At 46.0% G+C, this 23,301-nt stretch overlaps 1 protein-coding gene across 4 annotated transcripts in view; it reads right to left on the bottom strand.

Annotated features, from left to right (window-relative positions):
- Positions 1 to 23,301, bottom strand: part of TAF15 (TATA-box binding protein associated factor 15) — a 368,603-nt gene that overhangs the window by 55,756 nt on the left and 289,546 nt on the right. For all 4 annotated transcript variants that reach the window (XM_069226735.1, XM_069226732.1, XM_069226733.1 and 1 more), the window contains one exon: positions 11,547 to 11,645. In XM_069226735.1, the coding sequence (XP_069082836.1) occupies positions 11,547 to 11,645 (99 nt within the window). The remainder of the gene's footprint in view (positions 1 to 11,546; positions 11,646 to 23,301) is intronic.

The raw sequence follows: 23,301 nt of genomic DNA, 5'->3' as shown, positions 1-23,301 counted from the left end.
CAATAGCACTCTGTGTTTATATTTCTCTGGACAAATATTTAACCTTAAATCTTCTGGGATCCACCCGTGCAGTAGGAAAGGATAAGTTACTTACCTGTAAATTCTAGTTCTCTTCCAGGGGTATCCTCATCAAAGTCATAAAAATTGAATATTCCCGCCCTCGTGCGGGGATCCCGGAGCATATATAAAAAACACACATGTATAAGTATGAAAAATACATGAAAAATATAGCATTTTTTAGTAGACAATTTTCATACCAGAACCACGTATACATGTGTATAACAGCAATGCAGACTACGTTGATAAACAGGCTAAAATGCTTTATTTCTATGGAGTTTTTTTTTTTTTTTTTTAAACACTCTCCTTTATAATTACCAGAATATTTTTTTTCCAAAGCCCCATAGCTGGGCCCAGGAAAAGAAGCACTAACAACATTTGTGAAAAAGAAAGAGAAAAAACGACATTGAAAACAATAGAGCATTATTAGCTAATAGGCTACATACAGGTTCATACAGCAGAACCACAAAATTTGGCACCGTGCCTTTAAGACCCTGAGCACCTCCAGTATCCCACCATGCCTCAGGGGTGAAGGAGAGGTGACAGTTGGTTCACAGTTAGGTCAGTTCTTTTTTCCTGCTTCTTCTGAGAGGATCCTGGAGCATTGAGCTTTCACAGAAAAATATTTAAAAACAGTGTTTTTCTACCTTCACTCGACGTTTTTCACCTTTGTGAGGGGATTTTTTCCTGACTGGAAAATGCCTTCTCTTTTTGTGAAGTGCCCTTCCTGTGGGAAGAAGGCCCAGTCTGATCCACACTCTCTCTGTATTGTGTGTTTGCCTCAGAGCCACTGCCCTGACACATGCAGGCACTGTAAGAACATGTCAAAAAGGACTCTGAAAGACAGAGAGAAAATCAGGCTTCATGGTCTTCATGAGAGGCAGAAAACTTTGTCCTCTTCACTTCCCAGGCAGTTAACAAGCCGTTCTCAGGAGAGACAGGGTAGATCGACGTCAGCTGGTAAGAAGGTGCCTGTCTGTTCCCCGTCGACGTCATCGCTGCCACCGTCGCATCGTCACAAATCGCCGTCAATGGCGACCCGACCGACGTCGATGGATACAACGTCGAAGGTGCATAGCCATCATAAGAACAGATCTCTGTCGACGACAACCCACCGATCGACGTCGAGCCAGCACCACCGTGCTCATTCACCGTCGAAGGCCTCACACCCCTCGACGGCACGGAAGACGACGTCGAGATCGCCTCAACGGCGAGAGCAGAGACTTCCGTCGTCAGCGGCCCATCACTCGACGGAGAAGCATCCAACATCGAGCAGATCACATTCAAGGGACCACCGGTCGCCGTCGAGGCGCTCGAGGTCGAGACCGCACATGGGACTTCCTTGTCAGGTGCGGCCTATCTCGCAAGGGGAAGAGCGTCAGCAACCACCGGCTGACAAGAATGTCACTCCTACAAGTCCAGTGGTCTCCATAAGGAGTGGATCGTCGAGAGCCGCATCGTCTGGGCACATCTCACCCATAAACCTATCGCCAAGGTGGTTGGAGAGTCTTAACAAAACGCCTGCTTCTCCAGACTCTCAATACTCGCGAATGTATTCGCCATTGGCTTCTCTCCCGAGGACACCATCGCCAACGGCGCGTACAGAACGGGCTTGTTCTGCGTCTCGCCAGACAGCCACTAGGCCTCGGCGCTCTGCAACAAGATCTAGGAGCAGGTCACGCTCCCAGAGAAGATCAAGATCGCACCATCACAGAAGGTCTCCTTCTTGGTCCACATCGTCGGGGTCTTCAGTAAGAGGGTACTCCCCGACTCTGACGGATTCTCCACCAGCTAGAGTTTCCCCGGTGGACGACATCACAACTTTCAACGAGGTGCTTCTCAGGGGAGCACAAAAGCTGAATATTGAGGTCCCAGAGCCTTCGACCTCCTCGTCGGTAATCTTGAAAACCCTGCAACGCAGTGTGGCTTCAAAGAAATTGTTACCGCTTGTGCCTGGTCTTCTCCAACTAACCATGGAGACTTTTTTAACACCAGCATACCTCCGTTCAGCTCCCGCTAGGATCTTAAAGAAACACAAGGCCCCTGATCAAGATCCTTTGTTTCTCAGGGCTGATCCACCACCAGACTCAGTCATATTGGCCGCGGCCCGTAAGACACATTCAGTGGCGTCCTCCTCTATTGTTCCACCAGACAAGGAGAGTAGACACCTGGACTCTCTGGGGAGGAAGATGTGCGGCACGGCGACGTCGATGATGAAGGTCTCCAGCACCTCCGCACTCCTAGGCAGGTATGATAGGTCACTCTGGGACTCACTTAGCAGGTTTGCAGAAAAGCTGCCCTGACAGGACAGGCAAGATTTTCAAGCGATCCTTCAGGAGGGTAGTCTGGTGTCCAATCAGGTCATCAGTGCGGCAGCAGATGGAGCAGACTTGGCAGCACATGGTTACGCGCATGGGGTTTGTGCGAGAAGATATCCTGGCTCAGACTCACAGGATTAAAGCAGGAAGCGCAGCAGCGTATCTTGAATCTTCCGTTTAACGGAAACTCGCTATTTGGAACCCACACGGATGAGGAGATGGCGTGTATGAAGGCAGAGGTTGACACCATGAGGGCAGTGGGCCTCGAGAGGAGGAAAGACTTCAGGCGAAGGTTTAGGCCTTACGACAGGCGCCCGTTCCAACAGAGGGTTCAAACCCCTCATTGGTCCCAGAGACCACAACAGAAACAAGGGCGTCCCCTCTTCCAGTCTCGCAAAGCCACAAGAGACCGAGGGTCAAGCAGACCTCAGCAGCCTACCCACAAAGCCCCCGCAAAACAATGAGGATTCGCTTCCCTTAATACCGTACACCACTCTGGTTGGGGGAAGTATCACAGCGTTCATTCACGAGTGGCATGGCATTACAAAAGACAAATGGGTGCTGAACATTGTAGAGAGTGGATACTTTCTTCTTTTCCGGCAACCTCCTCCTCACTTGCCACCAACCAAATCCAGACCTGCTCACATCAGCTTATTACGCAAAGAGGTTCATGCTCTGTTACAAAAAAAGGCGATAGAAAAGGTTCCAGTCGCACAAAGAGGAAAGGGGGTGTACTCCCGCTATTTTCTAGTAGCAAAGAAGGGTCGGGAAGGAGTTTTGAGACCGATTCTAGACTTGAGGCTGCTGAACAAGTACATAAAGAAGCAAAAGTTCAGGATGCTGGCTCTTCACCAGATCTTCCCTCAACTGCATCGAGGAGACTGGATGTGTTCCATAGATCTGCAAGATGCGTATTTTCACATCCCGATCATTTCCAAGTATCGGAAATTCCTAAGATTTGTGATAGCCTCCCAACACTATCAGTTCAAGGTGCTTCCTTTCGGCCTAAAATCTGCCCCTCGCGCATTCTCCAAGTGTTTAGCAACGGTAGCGGTGCATTTAAGGAAGCAGAAAATCTTCATTTATCCATACCTAGACGACTGGCTACTGAAAGCCTCCTCTCCAGAACAGGCGAGGAACCATCTGGGCATTGTGCTCAGTGTTTTCCGATCTCTAGGTCTGCAGGTCAACTTCCAGAAGTCCACCCTCATCCCAACACAAACCCTCCACTACTTGGGAGCCATACTGAACACAGAGCACGAAAGAGTGTATCCTTCGGAGGAACGACTGTTATCAATAAGGAGGAAGTGTCAAGACCTTCTGGGTTCCCCCGCACCTACGGCCCGTCAGGTGACATCTCTGTTGGGCTCCATGGCCTCTTGCATTTTCATTGTCCCGAACGCCAGATTGCATATGCGCTTCAGGGCTGGGGAGCTCATCTGGGTTCCCTTCAAGCTCAGGGCTTGTGGTCCATCAAAGAGAGGTCGTACCATATCAACCTGCTGGAGCTCAGAGCGGTTCATCTGGCTCTCAAGTCATTTGCTCCATCAATTCAGGGAAAGTCTCTCCTGGTGCAGATGGACAATACGAAGACAATGTATTATCTGAACAAGCAAGGAGGGTCGAGATCTCGGCCCCTGTCTCGGTAATGTCAGGCCATTTGGCATTGGCTCATAGCGAGGGGAATGTCTCTTACAGCAATTCACCTCCCAGGGCAACAAAACGTGGAGGCGGACTTCCTAAGCAGAACCCTCGAGGACGCCCTCGATTGGGTTCTTCACGACGACGTCGTCGAAGACATCTTTGTTCAATGGGGTCAACCTCAGTTAGATCTGTTCGCAGACAAGGTAAACAAGAAATGCCCAGACTTCGCGTCCAGGTTCTACCGTCCGGGGTCTCAAGGGAATGCCCTGTTGATCGACTGGTCAGGGATATTTCTCTACGCCTTTCCACTGATTCCCCTTATACCTGCGGTGATAAACAAACTCTACAGATCCAACACCAGAATGATTCTCATAGCTCCCCAATGGCCTAGTCAGTTCTGGTACACGGATCTCCTCAGCCTATCAGAACAACCGCACAAGAGGCTGCCGTGCAGACCGGATCTCCTTTGCAGGCTGGGAGGCAAGATTCTTCACCCCAACCTTCCCTCTCTGAGCTTGACGGCATGGCTCCTGAATTCCTGCAGTATGGGCATCTAGGGCTCTCGCAGGAATGCATGAACATCTTAAAGGAGTCCAGAAGGCCTTCCACGCGGTGCTCTTATGCGTTCAAGTGGAAGAGATTCTACATATGGTGTCGTCAGCAGGGTCAGAATCCTATTCTGGCTCAGGAGGAGGTCATAATAATGGTAATTATAAAGGAGAGTGTTTAAAAAAAATAATAATAATAATCCATAGAAATAAAGCATTTTAGCCTGTTTATCAACGTAGTCTGCATTGCTGTTATACACATGTATACATGGTTCTGGTATGAAAATTGTCTACTAAAAAATGCTATATTTTTCATGTATTTTTCATACTTTATATATGCTCCGGGATCCCCGCACGAGGGCGGGAATATTCAATGTTTATGACTATTGATGAGGATCCCCTGGAAGAGAACTATTCTAACATTTATGATAATCAGTGGCAATCCTATAATGAAGAAACACCTATTCAAAGTAAAGTTCTCTTTCAGGCCAAGTTTAGTGTTACAGCACTTAGCAATTGTTTCGCAATCAAAGAGAAAAAACGAATTTGGGACTTGAATAGAGAAATCCCCTTCCCTCAATTCCCTGCCAAGGACAGATAGGTGCAGAACTGAGGATGCCAAACCCGGATGGAAACTGCATCGGGTTAAATAGAGGTGTTCTTAAAAGAAAGAATACAAAAATAAACAAAGTTTTCTTTATTGTGTTAATTAAAAACAAATGTTTTTAGAAAAAATTTGATGTTGCTTGTCAAAAGCAGTCTGGGGTCCCGTATGCAAAGAATCTATGAGAGAAATGATGAGGCTCAGTGACAGATAAGACTAATCAGCATACAATAATGAAAGATGAAGGGGGGAAAAATAGACAAGACAGTGCATATAGAAAGAGAAGACTGGTGTGAAGAACAGATCCCTGGTTTACTCCATTGAGAAGCAGAACAGATGAGGAAGGCGAATATATATTTAATCTCTATATAGCCAAACTATATATATATATGTATATATATATATATATATAAAATGGAAAATGCTACCCAGTAGAATCTGTTCGTGGCATGTAGCGCTGCAGACTCGCATGCTTTGCATAATTCTGCCATCTAGTGTTGGGCTCGGAGTGTTAAAAGCTGTTTTTCTTTGAAGAAGCTTTTTTGAGTCACAAGATTGAGTGAAGACTCCTCTCGGTGATAGTGCGCATGGCCATTAAGTCCTTTGTTAGATTGTTTTCCCGCAGGAGGGTGAAGTAAAGAGTGAAGAAAGGGAAGACGATGTCCATGCAGAGTATATACATATTTACATAAGGAAAGTACTAAAACGGCTACAGGCTTCCGGAGAGGAGGGAGGTCGCATGTGAATCTGCAGCACTATATCCCACAAACAGATGTCTAATGGGCAAGTAACATTTTCCGTTCAATGGCATGTGTAGCTGCAGATACACATGCTTTGCATAGACTGCAAAGCAGTCCCCTCCCAAATTAAGCGGTGGCTAGCCTGTAGGAGTTAGAGTACTTTGACATAGTGTTTTAAGCACTGCTTGACCAACATTTGCTTGTTAGTAGTGTTTAGTAAATGTGTGTGGTGTGGACCATGTGGCTGCTTTGCATATATCTGCCATTGGTATATTTCCTAAGAATGCCATTGAAGCTCCTTTCTTTCTAGTAGAACGTATTTTAGGAGGTAGTAATAGCTGTCTTTTAGCTTTAAATTAGCAAGTCTGAATACACTTTACTATCCATTTCACTAATCCTTGGTTTGAAATAGGATTACCCTTACGAGGCTGTTGAAAAGCCACAAAAAGTTGTTTAGATTTTCTGAAATCTTTTGTTCTATCTACATAATACATGAGAGCTATTTTAACATCAAGAGTGTGAAGGGATCTTTCAGCAACTGAATCTGGCTGTGGAAAGAAGACTGGCAATTCCACTGATTGATTGATGTGAAATGGTGAGACTACTTTAGGTAGGAATTTTGTGTTTGTCCTAAGTACTATTTTGTTTTTGTGAATTTGGAAGAAAGGTTCTTCTACAGTGAATGCCTGAATTTCGCTAACTCTTCTTAAGGAAGTAATTGCTACAAAAAAAGCAACCTTCCATGAGAGAAACTGAAGAGTGCAAGAATGCATGGGTTCAAATGGTGGACCCATAAGCCTTGTGAGCGTGATGTTAAGATTCCAGGCAGGAGCTGGTGGAGCTCTAGGTGGAATAATTCTTTTAAGGCCTTCCATAAAAGCTTTTATGAAGGGATACTAAACTGAGAAGTATGCTGTCTGTTTTGGAGGTAAGCAGCTATTGCTGTTAAATGAATTTTAATAGATGAGTATGCAAGATTTGCTTTTTGTAAATGAGGCATATAACCGACAATATCTTGTACTGATGCTTTAAGTGGATCAAGTTTTTTGGGATGACAGTAAGATACAAAACGTTTCCATTTAGCTGCATAGCACTGTCTGGTTGTAGGTTTACGTGCTTCTTTTAGAATGTTCATACATTCTGTTGGAAGCTGTAGGTATCCAAACTATGACCTCAGGAGCCAAATCGCTAGATTGAGCATACTGGGATTGGGATGCCTGATTTGACCTTTGTTTTGAGTTAATAGGCCCGGTCTGTTTGGAAGCTAGTGACGTGGAACTACAAGACAGATCCAGTGTTGTGTACCAGTGCTGATGTGCTCATGTGGGAGCTATGGGTATCATAGTGAGGGAGGTGTGATGGATCTTGTTGACCAGAAATGGAATTAGCGGGAGAGGGGGAAAAGCATATGCGAATGTCCTTGACCAATTGATCCATAGAGCATTGCCCTTGGATCGAGGGTGTGGGTACCTGGATGCGAAGTTTGGGCATTTTGCGTTTTCGTTTGTTGGGAAGAGGTCTATGTCTTGGGTTGCCCAGATGTGGAAGTATTGTTGAGTCACCTGTCGGTGAATCTCCCCTTCGTGTATTTGTTGCTGCGTCCTGCTTAAGAGGTCTGCTAGTTGGGAGAGTATCCCAGGGATATACTCTGGTAGTAGCTGAATGTGATTGTGAATTGCCCATTTCCAAGTTGTCTGTGCTAGAAGGGACAACTGAGATGAGTGTGTCCCTCCCTGTTTTTGCAGACAATACATTGTGGTCATGTTGTCTGTCTTTATCAACACTGTTTTGTGGATGATCTGTGGTTGAAAAGCTTTGAGTGCTAGGAACACTGTTAGCAATTCCAAATGGTTTATGTGACAAGTTTGTTGAATTAAGTCCCATTCCCCTAGTATGGTAAGGTTGTTGAGATGGGCTCCCCAACCTATCATTGATGCATCTGTTGTGATTATGGTCTGTGGCACAGGGTCCCGAAATGTCTGCCCCTTTGATAAGTTGGTGTGATTCCACCATTGCAGACAGTTGTAAGTTTGACGGTCTAACAACATTAGATCGTGAAGTTGACCCTGTGCCTGAGACCATTGTTGCGAGAGACATTGTTGTAGGGGTCTCATGTTTAGATGTGAATTGGGTACTGTTGCTATGCACGATACCATCATTCCCAAAAGTTCCATGATAAACCTTACTGTGTAAGTGTGATTGTATTGAGATATGAGATTGTGGAAAGCTTGAATTCTTAGTGGGTTTATGTACGCTAATGCTGATTGAGTGTTCAGAATTGCTCCCAGATACGGTTGTATTTGGGTTGGTTTCAGATGATATTTCTGGTAATTGATTGTGAACCCTAGATTGTGTATGGTATCCACTGTGTACTGTTGACAGGTTTAAATGGTGCTGGCTTTTACGAGCCAGCCATCCAGATAAGGAAAGGCATGCATATGTTGCCTTCTGAGGTATGCTGCAACCACTGCAAGGCATTTGGTGAATACCCTTGGTGCTGTTGTTACTCCAAAGGGTAGTACTTTGAACTGGTAGTGCTTGCCCGCTATCACAAATCTTAGAAATTTGCACTGTGCCGGATATATGGGAATATGGAAGTAGGCATCTTTTAGATCTAATGCTATCATGGAGTCTTGTTTTTGTAGCAAGGGAATGACATCCTGAAGAGTGACCATGTGGAAATGCTCTGACAGGATGTACTGATTGAGGAGTCTGAGATCCAGGATTTGTCTGAGAGTACAATCTTTTTTTGGTATGAGGAAGTATAGAGAATATACTCCTGACCCTTGCTGGGATATGGGTACTGCTATTGCACCCTTGACTCAAACTGATTGTACCTCTTGTTTTAATAATTTTAGGTGCTCCAGAGAAAGCCTGTGCGAGCGAAGGGGAATGTTTAGTGGAGTAGAAATGAGTTCTAGGCAATAATCATTGTGGATAATTGACAGCACCCATTGATCTGTTGTAATAATGTGCCACTGTTGGTAGAAATTTCCCAGTCTTCCTCCCACAGGAGATGTATGCTGTGAGGGGATGTGTAGAAAGTCACTGTTTGGTTGAGGATCCTCCTGTGGTGGTGGACTTACCTCTACCTCTAAAGCTATTTCCTTTGAAGGAGCCTCTGAAATAGCCTCTATTATAAAATTGTTGTCCTTATTTCTGTTGGGATGTGGACAGCTCCAGGCGCTGCCCTTCCTTTAGGGCGGAGGGGCCCGCACCCCACCTTTTGCCCCTCATGAAGAGCGTCTGTCAGGCTGAACAAAGGCCAGCCTGACAGACACTCTTCATGTTCAGGCAGCCTGGAGCAGGCATGGGCGATATGCGCAGACTCCTGCCTGCCTGAGCTGAACTTTGCTGGGCTGAGGAGGTCACAGCTCCTATGGGTGTGGCCTCTTCGGCTCAGCAAAGGTGCCTTGAGGCCCTCCCCTGGGTAACAAGGAAAGCGTCACCCATTGACTTTGACCTGGGCGCTTCAGGTTAAAGCCCTGAAGCGCCCCGGGCGAGTGTCACTCAGTGACACTTCGTCACAGAGTGGGGGTCAGCAGTCTCACTGACCCCATCCCACTCTGTGACGAGGTTGGTACTGCTGCCTTCCCTTGTTGGCTGACCTTAGGGACGGCAGCAATCCCAACCCTCCTGGGACCTCCGAGGCTGAAGGTAAAAGTGTGTGTGTGTGTGTGATCTTTTAAAAATGAATGTTTGGTGCATGCGGGCCTGTTTGAATGTTATGAGTGTTGTTAATGGATGTGCATGCGTGTGTGTGAAAGAATGAGTGTGTGTGTGATCTTTTAAAATGAACGTTTTGTGCATGCGTGCATGTTTGAATGTTATGAGTGTTGTTGATGGATGTGCATGCGTGTGTATGAAAGGATGAGTGTGTGTGTACTTCCCGTCTGCCCCCCTCCCTCCTAAAGCTGGCAACCCCCACTGGACAGCTCTGAGGTTGACGGTTTAAAACCACCTCTGAACTCGGGCCTACGAAAAGTTCCCCTAGTAGGGGTAGTGTAAGGGGCACCCATAGCCTTAGCTGTATCAGTCTTTCTTTAGGTTCTCTATGGTGGTATCTACTTCTGGGCCAAATAAGTGTTGCTTTTCAAAAGGCAAATTGAGTACTGCTTGTTGTATTTCAGGCTTGAACCCTGAAGTTCTTGACCATGCGTGCCTTCTAATAATCACACTGGTGTTGATACTGCTTGCTGCTGTATCTAGGGCAGATCTAATGTGGTTATTAGAGATAGCCTGATCCTCAGTAACTATCTGCTGTGCCCTTTTCTGGTGTTCTGGTGGAAGGTATTGTAAGAATTCTTCCTTTTCATCCCAATGAGCTCTATCTTATCTGGCTAAGAGAGCTTGAGAATTTGCAATCCTCCAGTGATTAGCAGCTCGAGTTGTTACTCTTTTCTACGCAGCATCAAACTTATGACTCACCTTGTCTGGGGGAGGAGCATCCCCTGTGAATTTACTATTTGCCCTTTTCCTTGCTGCACTGACAACTATAGAGTCCGGTGGCAATTGTTGTGTAATGAAAAGTGAATCTGAAGGTGCAGGTTTATATTTTTTGTCTACCCTTGGTGTGATAACTCTAGCCTTCACTGGCTCCTTGAAAATGTCATCTGCACATTTAAGCATGTCTGGGAGCATAGGTAGACATTGATACTCCTTGTGAGTGGATGTTAATGTGTTGATTAAAAAATCATCCTCAATGGCATCTGTATGCAACTGCACGTTGTAATATGCAGCTGCCCTAGCTATGAACTGATTGTAGGCAGTGGTGTCTTCAGGGAGAGAGGGCCGGCCAGGCGTTTGTTCCGACGACTTGGATGCCAAACGCCATGTTCTTCGATGCCTCAGAGTCTTCTCAAACAAAAGGATCGACAAGCTTCACAATTCTCATCTCTGTGATCCTGAGAAAGAGAGATTGCACACTGAGTGCTGATCGGTGTATGGAAACTTGGCTTGACACCAAGGGCAAAAGTGAAATGGAGTCCGTTCCATCACCCTGATTTTGTTTGACTACCATGCGTCGAAGTAAGCCCAAGAAGGGCGAGATTGCCTATAAAGGGCGTTTAATTGATCCGGACGATTACAATCGGATCGAATGTAAGTTTAGAAAACGCGAGAACTATACTGACGTTTATAGGAAAGTAGAGAGAAGTTCAGATAGTACCGAACTGAGATCCACCGGAGCGAGAGGAAACACGTCTGAACCAGACAGTGGACAGAAAACAATCTAACAAAGGACTTGATGCCCATGCGCACTATCACTGAGAGGAGGAGTCACTCGATCTCGTGACTCGAAAACCTTCTTAGAAGAAAAACAACTTGTAACACTCCCAAGCCCAACACTAGATGGCGGACTTAGGCAAAGCATGTGTATCTGCAGCTACACATGCCATCAAATAAATATATATATATATATATATATATATATATATATATATATATATATATATATATATATATATATATATACATATATATATATATATATATACATATACACATACACACACATATATTCACTGAAACAAAAGGTTACAGGGATGTTATTGTAAGGTTCTGAATTTACTTGTACAAAACCATAGAAATTCACACAACACTACAAAGATCTAATAAATAAATTTACAATGCTTACCTCCACCCCCACGTCTGCCTCCACTGCCACCACCTCTCAGAAATTCAGGCCTCCTTGTAGCAAAAGAAACTTTAATGATACTGCCTTGAAATTCTTTGCCTAAAATAAAAGGGATCATACAACATGTGAATTAGAAAGTTTTCCTTAACATGGTTTGCTAAAATGTAAAACGAAATGCATTGCATTACTGTAGGAAGCTGGCCTGGTGTGTGGTAGACACCTATGGTGTTATCACCCTATAACAGATCCAGATATTCCCCATTAGTAAACTGTAGGCAGTATCTAGGAAGTCAGGGCTTTCTAGAGGTAGCTGTGGATGAGCAGCCCAGACTTATCTAGGAGACATGCAAAGCTTATGCAATACCACTATAGTCACACAGCACCTACACACATGAAAAAACCACAGTGTTACAAAAATAAAGGTACTTTATTATAGTAACACAAATACTAAAATACTGAATAGGCAATATTACAACAGGAGGTAAGTAAACATATGATTATGTACACACTAGGCGTCAGTGAGTAGCATAGAATGCAATAACAAATAGTAAAAACAATAGTAAGTAATGAAAGCCCTAGGGGGAGACCAAACCATATACTAAGTAACTGGAATGTGAAAGGTAGTCCCCACCAAAGGAAGTGGAATCAGTAGAGGGGAGCTGGAGAAACTAAGAACCCCAAAATGTAAGTACCAGGGTGCCCACAGAGACCAGGAGAGAAGACGTAAGTACCAGTTTTTTCTCCAAACCCACAGGAGAGCTTTGGAAAAAGACTGTGTAAGACCCAGACAAGACTGGAAGAAACCTAAGGTGGATCCTGACAGAAGAGGAGCTACAAAAGAAGGGGACCAAGTTCAGTTTGAGTTGGAGTCTCCGTCTGTGGCAGGGGCCACCACCCACCCTTCTGCGGTGGCAGGACCAGGTCGACGGTGGATGAATATAGTCAGCAGTGCAGCACAGGAGCAGAAGAGGAGTTCCAGAAGTGATGCAAGTCATGTCCCCGTCGGTGGTCGTGATGCTTTCAGTCAGTGGTGCAAAAAAAACATCAACAAGCCTTGGCAAATGCAAGAATCGGAGAAGAAGGTTTTGCAGGGCTGAAGACGACCAGCAAGGTCCCGGGGACTAGACCCAAGGAGGAGAGTCCGAAGCAGAGTCACAAGAAGAGGAGGCAGCCCCCACAGGTGACCCACAGGCAGCAGGCACAGGAGTTACAGTGAAGCCCACTCAGCAAACCAGTACAGGAGTCCCAAGTCGCTGGCGGAGCAGCCATGAGACTGTGCTTTACAGGGAAGAGTGCTAGAGGCCAGGGCTTTACAGAGCTGAAGATCCCTTGGAGGAGGAACAAACGAGCCTTGGTAGCTGCAAGAGTTGCAGTGCACAGGGCTACACTTCTGCAAGGACAGACAAGGGCTTACCATCTCTCAAGTTGGACAGCTGGTACAGAGGATCAAGGGGACCACTCCAGACCACCACCTGTGATGCAGGATTAATGCAGTTCTAGAGGAGAGAAGATCCATGCGAGAGGTCGTCGTTGCAGTTGGTGCCTGCGGATGCAGGGGAGTGACTCCTTCACTCCAAGGGAGATTCCTTCTTACTTCTTGTGCAGGCTGAGGACTTGTCGCCCTCAGAGGATGCACAGCCGAGGAAATGTTGCAGTTGCTGGAAGGTGCCAGGGAAACTATTTTGCAGAGCACAGTCGACACTGGAGTTGCAGATTGTCGGTTACTGGAGCATCCAGTTGCCGCCCCAGTGGCCAGAAGATGATGTAAACGATGCAGAGGAGTCCTACTGGAATCTTTCATGTCGAATTTGAAGACCGACCTTGGAGGGAGACCCTAAATAGCCCAGGAAGGGAGATTGGCACCTAGCAGGTTGACCACCTCTCCAGAGGGGGCTGTGACGTCACCTGCCTGACCTGGCCACTCAAATGCTCCCAGGGAGCCTCTGTCCACCTTGGATTCAAGATGGCAGAATTTAGTGGCCACCTGAAGGACCTCTTGGCACCACCCCTGGGGTGGTGGACAGGGGAGTGGTCACTTACCTTTCCATTGTCCAGGTTTGTGCCAGAGCAGGGACCGGGGGTCCCTGGACTGCTGCAAACTGGTTTATGCAAAGAAGGCACCAAATGTGCTCTTTAAAGCATACTGGTGATTCCGGGAGGCTACCCCTCCCAAGCCATGTAAAATCTATTACCAAAGGGAGAGGGTGTTGCCTCCATTTCCCAAAATAAATCCTTTGCTTTACCTTCCTCTGGTTAAGCTGGTCAAGCAGCAGGAGGGTAGAAACATGTCTGAGGGGTGACGCCAGCGCGGGCTGCCCGGAAAACCCCAGAAAACTAGTAGGAGCAATGCTGGGGTCCTCTGAGTGCAGAGAATCATACAACAACTGGCAATAGTATTGGGGTATGATTCCGACATGTTTGATACCAAACATGGCCAAGTTCAAAGTTATCATTATGTAGCTGGACACGGGTACTGACCTGCGTCCAGTAAATTGGTAAAATGGCTTTCCTGCACTCACAAAGTAGAGGGAAATGGAGCTGGAATTCTTAGGGGCACCTCTGATCATGCAGGGGTGCTGTCACACACAGGTACCTGCACCGGGCCTTCTGGGCTAGGAGGTGACTTACAGTGACCTGTATTGAAAGGGTGCATGCACCTTTCCACGCAGGCTGCAATGGCAGGCCTGCAGACACATTTTGAATGGGCTCCCATGGGTGGCACAATACATGCTGCAGCCCAGGAGGACTCCCTGGTGCTCCAATGCCCTGGTTACCTAAGTACCATAGACTAGGGGCTTATATGGGGCACCAGTATGCCAATTGTGGGTTGGGCTAAGTCCTGAGCTACCAAAGTTAGAGGGATAGAGCAGTCCCTGGGGTCCTGGTTAGCAGGATCCCAGTGAACAAATTCAAAGACACACTGACAGCAGACAAAAAGTGGGGGTAATCATGCAAAAAAGAGGATACTTTCCTATAGGCATTTTTAAACTTACAATTCAAAAAACAATTTCATCTAAAGATGTATTGTTAAATTGTGAGTTCAGGGACCCCAAACTCCACATCTCTATCTGCTTCAATGGGAAACTAAACTTAAAAGACATTTCAAGGTAATCCCCATGTTAAACTATCAGAGAAATAGGTCTGGAAATAGTGAAAAATTAGTAGTATTTCACTATCAGGACATGTAAAACACACCAATAAGTGTTCTACCTTTTAAGTACACTGCACCCAGCCCATGGGGCTGGCTCGGGCCTACCTTAAGGGTGACTTACAGGAAATAAAAGGGGAGTTTGGTCCTGGCAAGTGGGCGCACTTCCCAGGCCGACATGGCAGTTTAAAACTCCACACACAGGCACTGCAATGGCAGCCCTGAGACATGTTAGTAGGGCTACTTATTGGGATGGCACACTCAGGCCCATTAGTAGCATTTGATTTCCAGGGCATGGGCACACATGGTGCTCTATACTAGGGGCTTACTAGTAAACCAAATATGCCAATTATGGAGAGACCAAACACCAATAGATTTTAGACAGAGAGCATAAGCACTTTAGCACTGGTTAGTAGTGGTAAAGTGCCCAGAGACCTACAGCCAACAACAGATCAGAAAAACATAGGAGGTCAGAAAAAATAGGAGGGAGAGGGGAAAAGGTTTGGGGATGAACCTGCAAAAAGGGCCAAGTAACCATACCCGATAACTTTTCCCAGGTAACTACGTAACCAGACATAATTCTACTGCAACTAACTTATCTGAAAATAAATCACATATCTTCTCCACATTAAAGTCATTCAACCACTCTATTCTCAAACACCACATCCTTTGTTGAGCCTTAAAGAGAATAGCTAATGGCAATAAAGTAACACCAAATCTAAGTGTCCACACAGTATGTTGCTGTTTGGTGCTCTTTTAAACATCATAGCCTTTATGTACAACAAAAATGAATTATCACTATCAAAACTGCAGTCTTTTCAAAAAACCTCAATGCAAACCCATCAATGGTGCCCTAAATCAAGGCTATGCTGAGGGAGAGAGAACAAGCAACAGAAGCAGGATGGGTCCATACTTTTTAATTTTAGAAAACAGTACCCCTACTTTTTGTGAAAAAAGAACCATCCTGGAATGGTTAATTACAACAGTTGAAATGCTTCAGCTAATTTGTAAGGCAGGGAGTTTCCGGTGCTGTGAAACCAAGGGAGGGGTAGACAGCTAAACAAGACTTCCTGCCAATATGCCCGCTTTCCTGAAATAAATGTAAATATGTGTAACTGGTCAATCTGCAAATGTAAAGGGTGCTTGGAAGTCAGTATTGGCTTTAATTGATGGAATCAGTCAAACCTTCCTGATGACACACATTTATTCTTTTTGAGAGGTAATATAAGGTAGCTACCAGCTAAGCTGTGACGTGTGCTTTTAAAAGAGATTAAAAAATTGCTTCCTGTTGACAAACGTTTATTCTTTTTGAGAGTTATTATAAGGGAGCTACCAGCTAAGCTGTGAAGTGTGTGATTTTCAAAGACATTCTGACGGAGACCAGAGGCTTCTGAGGTCCACCTTTTCGAGGCGGCTGCCCCAGCCCAGAAGTGACGCAGCAATCACCAGTCATCTCTAGGTGGGGAAGGGAGATTGGTTTGATGCAGGCTCAATTGTGGGCCAGTAGCCACCACTGCAGATCTCTGCAGTCTTCTCTGAAATCTGAATGTGGTCGGAGAGGTCCACTTGATGTTGGGCTTACTGAGATTTCGGATCCCATTGCAGAGCTCACTGAAATCCATGGCTGAGGCTGAAAGATCGGGATCATAGCCTGAATGTCCTAGATTCTCTTTCCCAGGGGAAAGGCATGAACAGAACCATGTCCAGACTGGCTCCGATAAGAGAGAGCATCTGAGAACGAGTCAGGGATGCCTTCAGCCCATTAATAGTAAACCCCAAAGATGACAGGAGGTTCACCATAGTCTGAAGGTGGTTGTCAATTGCCTGTGGTGAGTCCGTCTTCAACAGCCTGTTGTCCATGTAGGAAAAGATTGGTACCCCTGACCTCGGAATGGGTGATGCCACCACTGCCATCACTTTTGTGAGCACCTAAGGGGTACTGGTGAGACCAAAGGGGAGCACAACAAACTGACAATGCTCCTCTCCCACCACAAACCACCTGGGCTTGCAGTTCTGGCTGGACAGTTCCCCTGGGGAACAGGGCCAAGACTGATTTGCATATGGCGGGGTCCAAACTGGGGTGGCGTGGTGGTCACAAAACAATGGATTAAACCCAGATCTTTGTGCCTGAGGGTGAATGTTTTCCATCCTTCATCTGTTTTTTTTTTTTTTGCTTTCGACCAAGTTCCAGAGGGCATAAGTGTAATGACCTAACAGACTGGATGCATTGATCAATCTGAGCCAAACAGGCTGATAAGAAATGGTGCTTTCCAAAAGTCCCACTCAATTTGATTCTCTATCAAGCGAAGTGGTGGGGAAATTGTTGGAGTGGCTATCAGAGGACTGCACCACAAGGCTCTCTTGAGCATTAAAACGACTTTAAAAATGGCAGGTTGTCTGTAGCAGGGCAATGGCGCTTATTTGCCTGTTAACCGGGGGCCCCTTGGCAAGTTTGGCCCAAGCCCTAGGAGCATATCAGTCAGGGCCTAATTGAGAGGAAGGTGGGGCTCCAGCAGCAGTCTGGTCCAGTTGCAAGACTTCAATCTAGACGTTTGTTTTTACCTCCAAGTGCTGGAGGTCAGGGACTTCAGCTGCCCCACCCATAACAAAATGTAGGAGGCATATTCCTCTGTGTCTGGGTTGAGAGAAAAGGGTGGTCTCTGGGAAGGTATCCAGCCACTAGCCTCCTACCAGGTCTCATACCAACTGTCTTCAAACTTTCCTCAGTATATGGCTGAGCAAAATAATCACCCTGGTCATAAAAAGTACCAAAAAAGTAAATGCAAAGAATGTTACCTGCATTGTGGTAATGCTAGTGTGGACATGCGCGCTTCGCATGGATTCAGACGCAATGATCGGACAAAGTCAGACCTACGCTGATTCAGCATTGGAGAAGATGACTGGGCCACATCTTCAGGCGGCGAGGTTCACGAAACAGGGTGTGGCATGGGTATGGTCTCTGGGGCTGGGGTCAGAATTGTAGTTGAAGGCAGAAGTGGCTTGCAGGGAGGTGCTAATGCCAAGTCCAAACCTGCTGGCGGTAGCCCAGGTGGAAGGCCTCTGCTCCACCAGACCCAAAGGTACAACAAAGGAGTCGGGTGCAGTGTGGCTCATGGCTCCAGAAACTCTGGTTGTGTCATGATCATCTGTGGAATCAGTCCCAAAGTCGGCCGACTTCAAGAGTGGTAGAAAGACTGTTGGCACCACCCACGAGCTTTGTCAGTGAAGTGAGTGGCGTGAAGAAACAGAACTTTGCTGCGACTTCTTGTGTTTTCTGTTCTCACTGAAAGATTTGGAGCACTATGAAGACCAGCCTCTAGAGGTTCTTTCAAATCCACGAGTGGGACTGGGATCAAACTTTGGATTTGGAGAGGTCCTGAAGCTGCGTATTCTTGTGCTTGGCGACTGAGTTTTGTCTTGGTTCCCTAATGGCATTCGAGGCTCATCAACACAGTCTACGTAGGTCTTGGACCCGTGGCCCAGCCCCAGACACCACAGGCAAACTTTGTGGGGAACTTTCACCAACATCTGCTTGCAACAGTCCTTACAGGGATTAAAACCTGTTATCTTCGGGGGTGACAATGCGATAAATTTCGAAGACAAAACTTAACAAAGGGGTCTCTAAGAAACAAGTGAAGCTACGGATCAGCATCCGGTGGTACCAAAAGAATGGAACTGACATCAGCTTGCTGAGTGATGCCTGTATAGGTTCCGCACATCACTTTGGGAGTAGAACAGCATCCAGCTGCATGGTGCCACCTCCAGGCATGCAGAGTTACTATGGAAAGGTTTCTGGAACCAGTCGGATACCCAGGGAATATTGAAAAGGTAAGAAATCAGGGGCTGGAACTCTCGATCAAAAACCTACCTTTATCTGTAAGACTGGGCTATAACTTCTGATATCACTGAGAATTTTTCTCTTTCTTGTGCACTTTTATTTTCACTACAGGTCACTGCACCAGGTCACTACAAGTCACCCCTACGATAGGCCCTCTCAGCCCAGAGAGCAGGGTGCAGGTACTTGTGTGTAAGGGCACCCCTGCACTAGCAGAGGTTCCCCCACAAACGCCAGGCCCTTTTTCCTTGACTTCGAGTGCGGGGATACCATTTTACGCTTATACTAGACATAGGTCACTACCCATGTCCAGCCACATAATGGTAACTCTGAACCTAGACATGTTTTGTATTAAATATGTTGGAAACATACCCAAATACGGTTGCAAGTATTGGAAGTAGGATTCCATGCACTCTGGAGGCTCCTTAGAATACCCCCAGCTTTTCTACCACCAGTCTTACAGGGTTTTCTAGGCAGCCCAAGCTGCTGCCACCCCTCAGACAGGTGTCTGCCCTTCTGCTGCTTGATCTGCTCAAGCCCAGGAAGGCAGACAAAGGATTCCCTTTGGGAGACGGACGTATCTCCACATGGGCGAATAGGGGAATAGGCGAATGGGGGAATGGGGGGAATTAATAATTAAAAAGAAAAAATAAATAAAGTACCTGAATGCGCCTCTGCAGTCACCACTTTCGCGCAACTCCTCTTTCCTTTGGCGCAGGCAAATGCTCCCAGCCTGCCCTGCGGCCAATTTGAACGCTGCTTCTCCTCACAGGACAGTACCCAATGCACTGCAACTCTTGTAGCTACCAAGGCTTATTTGTTCCTCCTCCAAACGATATTCAGGCTCTGTGTAGCTCTGGCCTCAAGCACTTATTCCTGCAATGCACAGTTTACTGCCTGCTGCTCCAATGATGTGGGGCACTTCTTCAGGTGTGCTGAGTGGGCTCCACTGTGACCCCTGTGCCACCTGCCTGTGGGTCACCTGTGGAGGCTGCCTCCTCTCCTTGTGACTTTCCTAGCTGCTGAGGGTAACCTCAGACTTCCCCTGCCCTCCTTGGGTCGAGTCCCCTTGGCCTTGCTGGTCCTCTTCAGCCTTGCAAAACCCTCTTGCATTTGCCAAGGCTTGTTGGTGGTTCTCCAGCAACACTGACTGGCTGTATCATGATCGCCAACGTGGGACATCACTTGCATCATTTCTGGAACTCCTCTTCTGCTCCTGTACTGTACTGCTGACTTTCTTCCTCCACCGTTGACCTTGTCCTGCATCCTCAGAATAGCTGGACACTCCAACTCGAACTGGACTTGGTCCCTTTCTTTTGTAGGTCATCTTCTGTCAGGATCCACCTTTGGTTTCTTACAGTCTTGCCCAGTCGTTTTCCAAAGTTCTCCCGTGGGTTTGGAGAAAAACCAGGAACTTAACTCTTCTCTCCTGGTTGCTGGGGAGCACTCTGGCACTCATCTCTTGGGGTTCCTAGTTCCTCCAGCTGCTTCCCTCTACTGATACCACTTCCTTGGGTGGGGGACTGCCTTTCACATTCCTTTTTTTTTTTAGTATATGGTTATGCCCTCCCATAGGGCCCTCACTGTTTTCTGTTGCTTTTCTATGCTATTTCCAGATTGCTAATATGTATATAATAGTGTGTTTACCTCCAGTTGGGGTACTGCCTATACAATATTTTAGTATTTGTATTACCTTTATTTTTGTAACACTGTGTGGTTCTTTCATGTGTGTAAGTGCTGTGTGACTATAGTGGTATTGCATAAGCCTTGCATGCCTCCTAGATAAGCCTTGGCTGCTCATCCACAGCTATCTCTAGACAGCCTGGCTTCTAGACACTGCCTACACTATACTAATTGGGGATACCTGGACCTAGTATAAGGTGGAACCACTACACACCAGGCCAGCTTCCTACACTCTCTCTCTATGATTTGACCCCTGTTGTAAAAATGGGTTCCTTGTTTATTTTGTGAGGTGGAGGGTTCGGTGGATGGTGTTTTGAAACAACCCTAAATTGTGGCCTACGAAATTTACCCCTGGTTGGTGTAGTTAATAAGGCCCCCACAGCTTTAGCAGTTTCAGAGTCTTCCTTTAATGTATCAGTAGTAGTATCTACCTCTGGGCCAAATAAATGCTCTTTGTCAAAAGGCATGTTGAGGACTGCCTGTTGTATCTCTGGTTTGAATCCTGAACACCTCAACCAGGAAGGTCTCCTTATGAGAACACTAGTGTTCACAGCCTGTGCTGCTGTATCAGCTGCATCAATGGCACATCTGACTGAGTTATTTGAGATGGCCAGCCCTTATGCAACTATCTCTTGCCCTCTTTTTTGGTGTTCTTGTGGAAGATACTGAAGTAATGCTTACATTGCGTCCCAGTGGGCCCTGTCATACCGCGCCAGGAAAACCTTGAGAATTTGCAAGATATTTGCAATTCTTCACTGATTTGCAGCTTGAGCTGTGCCAGTTTTTTTACTCTCCTTATATGGAGGAGGAGCATTCCCTGTTGACTTGCTACGAGCACGCTTTCATGCCACACTTACCACTATCGAGTCTGGTGGTAGTTGTGTTTTTAGAAACATTGGATCTGAAGGTGCAGCTTTATATTTTTTAATTATCCTAGGTGTGATGATTCTTGCCCTAACAGGTTCTTTAAATGTCTGTGGCATGCCTGAGCACACCTAGTTGCATGGGTAGAAACTGTTTCTTTAGGAGTGTTAGTCAGAGTATCAAAGAGGAAATCCTCTTTGATTGGGTCCGTATGCATCTGCACATTATGATATACTGCTGTCCTTGGAATAACTTGATTATATGTAGTTGTATTTTCAGGGGAAGAAGGCCTTGCTAGATGAAAGACAGGGTCATTAGAGAGAATGTGAGCTGGATCATATAGATCCCATGGGTTACATCTTGAGGAACATCACCTAAGTCATCCCTATGAGGTGATGACGACGATTCTTGTGGAGAGAATTGTGGTTGTATAAAAGATGTAGGCGATTGTGTCGTTGGAGTAGAGGGAAGTACAGAAGAATGAGGTAGATAAGGCGGAGGTTGGTCTGGAGCCTTGTCTTTCTCTTTGGAGACTTTCTTATGGGGAGGCACAGTGCTCAATGTTTCTTGGAAAGTAAGTCTCCTTTTAATTGGAACAGGAGGAGGATCAATTATTTTTTCTGCTCCCTTCTGTATATGAAGTTTGTGCTGTTGAGTGTCCATGACTTCCAAAATAGGCTCCACAGAAGAAGTCTCTTCAGTATAAACTGTACAGTCTTTACGAAGGCATAATTTTGGGTACCGAAATTTTGGGTACTGAAGTCTTTTTTCGAGCCGAAAGTGTCGGCTCTGAAGTTTCTGGTGATGGCTGCTTTTTCGATGCTGAAGTGGTTGATTCGAAAGCCTGACTCGATCCTAATATATATTAGGTCAGTACCAAAGGCTTCTTGATCTTTATGAATTTCAGTGATGAACCTGAGGGTGGGGCATCCAAATGTACTTTTCGGATCGTACCACGGCCCGAATGCAGTGGAGGGCCGATGACCAACTTGGAAGTCTTTTTAAGGGTCTTTGCGTGTCGAGATGGGGCTGGTGTGCTCACATACTGCGCTGCTGGAATTGACTGGCCCTTGATGTCGGATTCTTGGTCCGACTCAGAGTCTCGGATCGAAAAGGCTGCTTGGTGTCCAACTTGTTCATGTGATTGTTCTTCTCCGAACATGTCAGAAGTATTGTCTGTTGTCTTCTATACCATTTCTAACCGACGCGCTCTTCGGTCCCGAAGGGTCTCTTTTGATTGAAAAGACCTACAGGCATCACAGGTGTCCTCCTTATGTTCCAGAGACAGGCACAAATTTCACACCAAGTGTTTATCCGTGCACGGAATCTTGGAGTGACACTGAAGACAGAATCTAAACTGAGTAAATCCCATTAGCCCAGCATTTTTCGACAATAGTTGTCGAAGTATGCCCAAAACGTGTGTGGGTGCCCCCAACGACGTTGAACCAACACCAACAATGAAAATAGGATCGATTAATTATAGTGTGGAATATGCAATCGAAAACTATACCATCGTAGAAATAAAGTTTGAAAGAGACAAGAACCGAGATCCACCAGAGCGAGATGAAACCCGTCCGAACTCAACGGTGGAGAGAAAACAATCTAATAAAGCACTCAATGCCATGCGCACTCTCACCAAGAAAAGGAGTCACTCCTCTAGTGACTTGAAAAGATTCTTCAAAGAAAAACTATTTGTAACACTCCAAACCCAACACTAGATGGCGTACTTATGCAAAGCTCGTGTATCTACAGCCACAAATGCCATCAAACGTACATTTTCTATAAAAACAACTCTCAGTACTCTGAAAACAGGGATGGTTCAGTCCCAGGGTACATCAGAAAAAGTGACAGGATAATGTCACTGAAAGGCTGGAGCAGAGCTCTGCCCGGATGGTGACAGAGAGACAGACAGACAGACAGACAGAGACACACACACACACACACTGTAGGAAGCTGACCATGTATATACTATATCAAAATTAGATATAGTGTGCACAGAGTCCAGGGGTTCCCCAAGAAGCTTGACAGAGGCAATAACAGATAATACAAATGATTTTTGTGTGGTATTGTGGCCGAGCAGTTAGGCTTTTCAGATGGTAGTGTTAAGCATTTGTTGTACACACACAAGCAATAGAAGAAACACACACCCAATGACTTAACTCCAGACCAATAAGATTTTATATAGAAAAATATATTTTTGTTACTTTATTACTAGAACCACAAGA

Source organism: Pleurodeles waltl, chromosome 3_2 (assembly GCF_031143425.1).
Source record: "Pleurodeles waltl isolate 20211129_DDA chromosome 3_2, aPleWal1.hap1.20221129, whole genome shotgun sequence".
In the NCBI taxonomy this organism is placed as follows: Eukaryota; Metazoa; Chordata; class Amphibia; order Caudata; family Salamandridae; genus Pleurodeles; species Pleurodeles waltl.
Note: the sequence above shows the minus strand (reverse complement) of the source record. Positions and strands in the feature narration are given on the sequence as shown.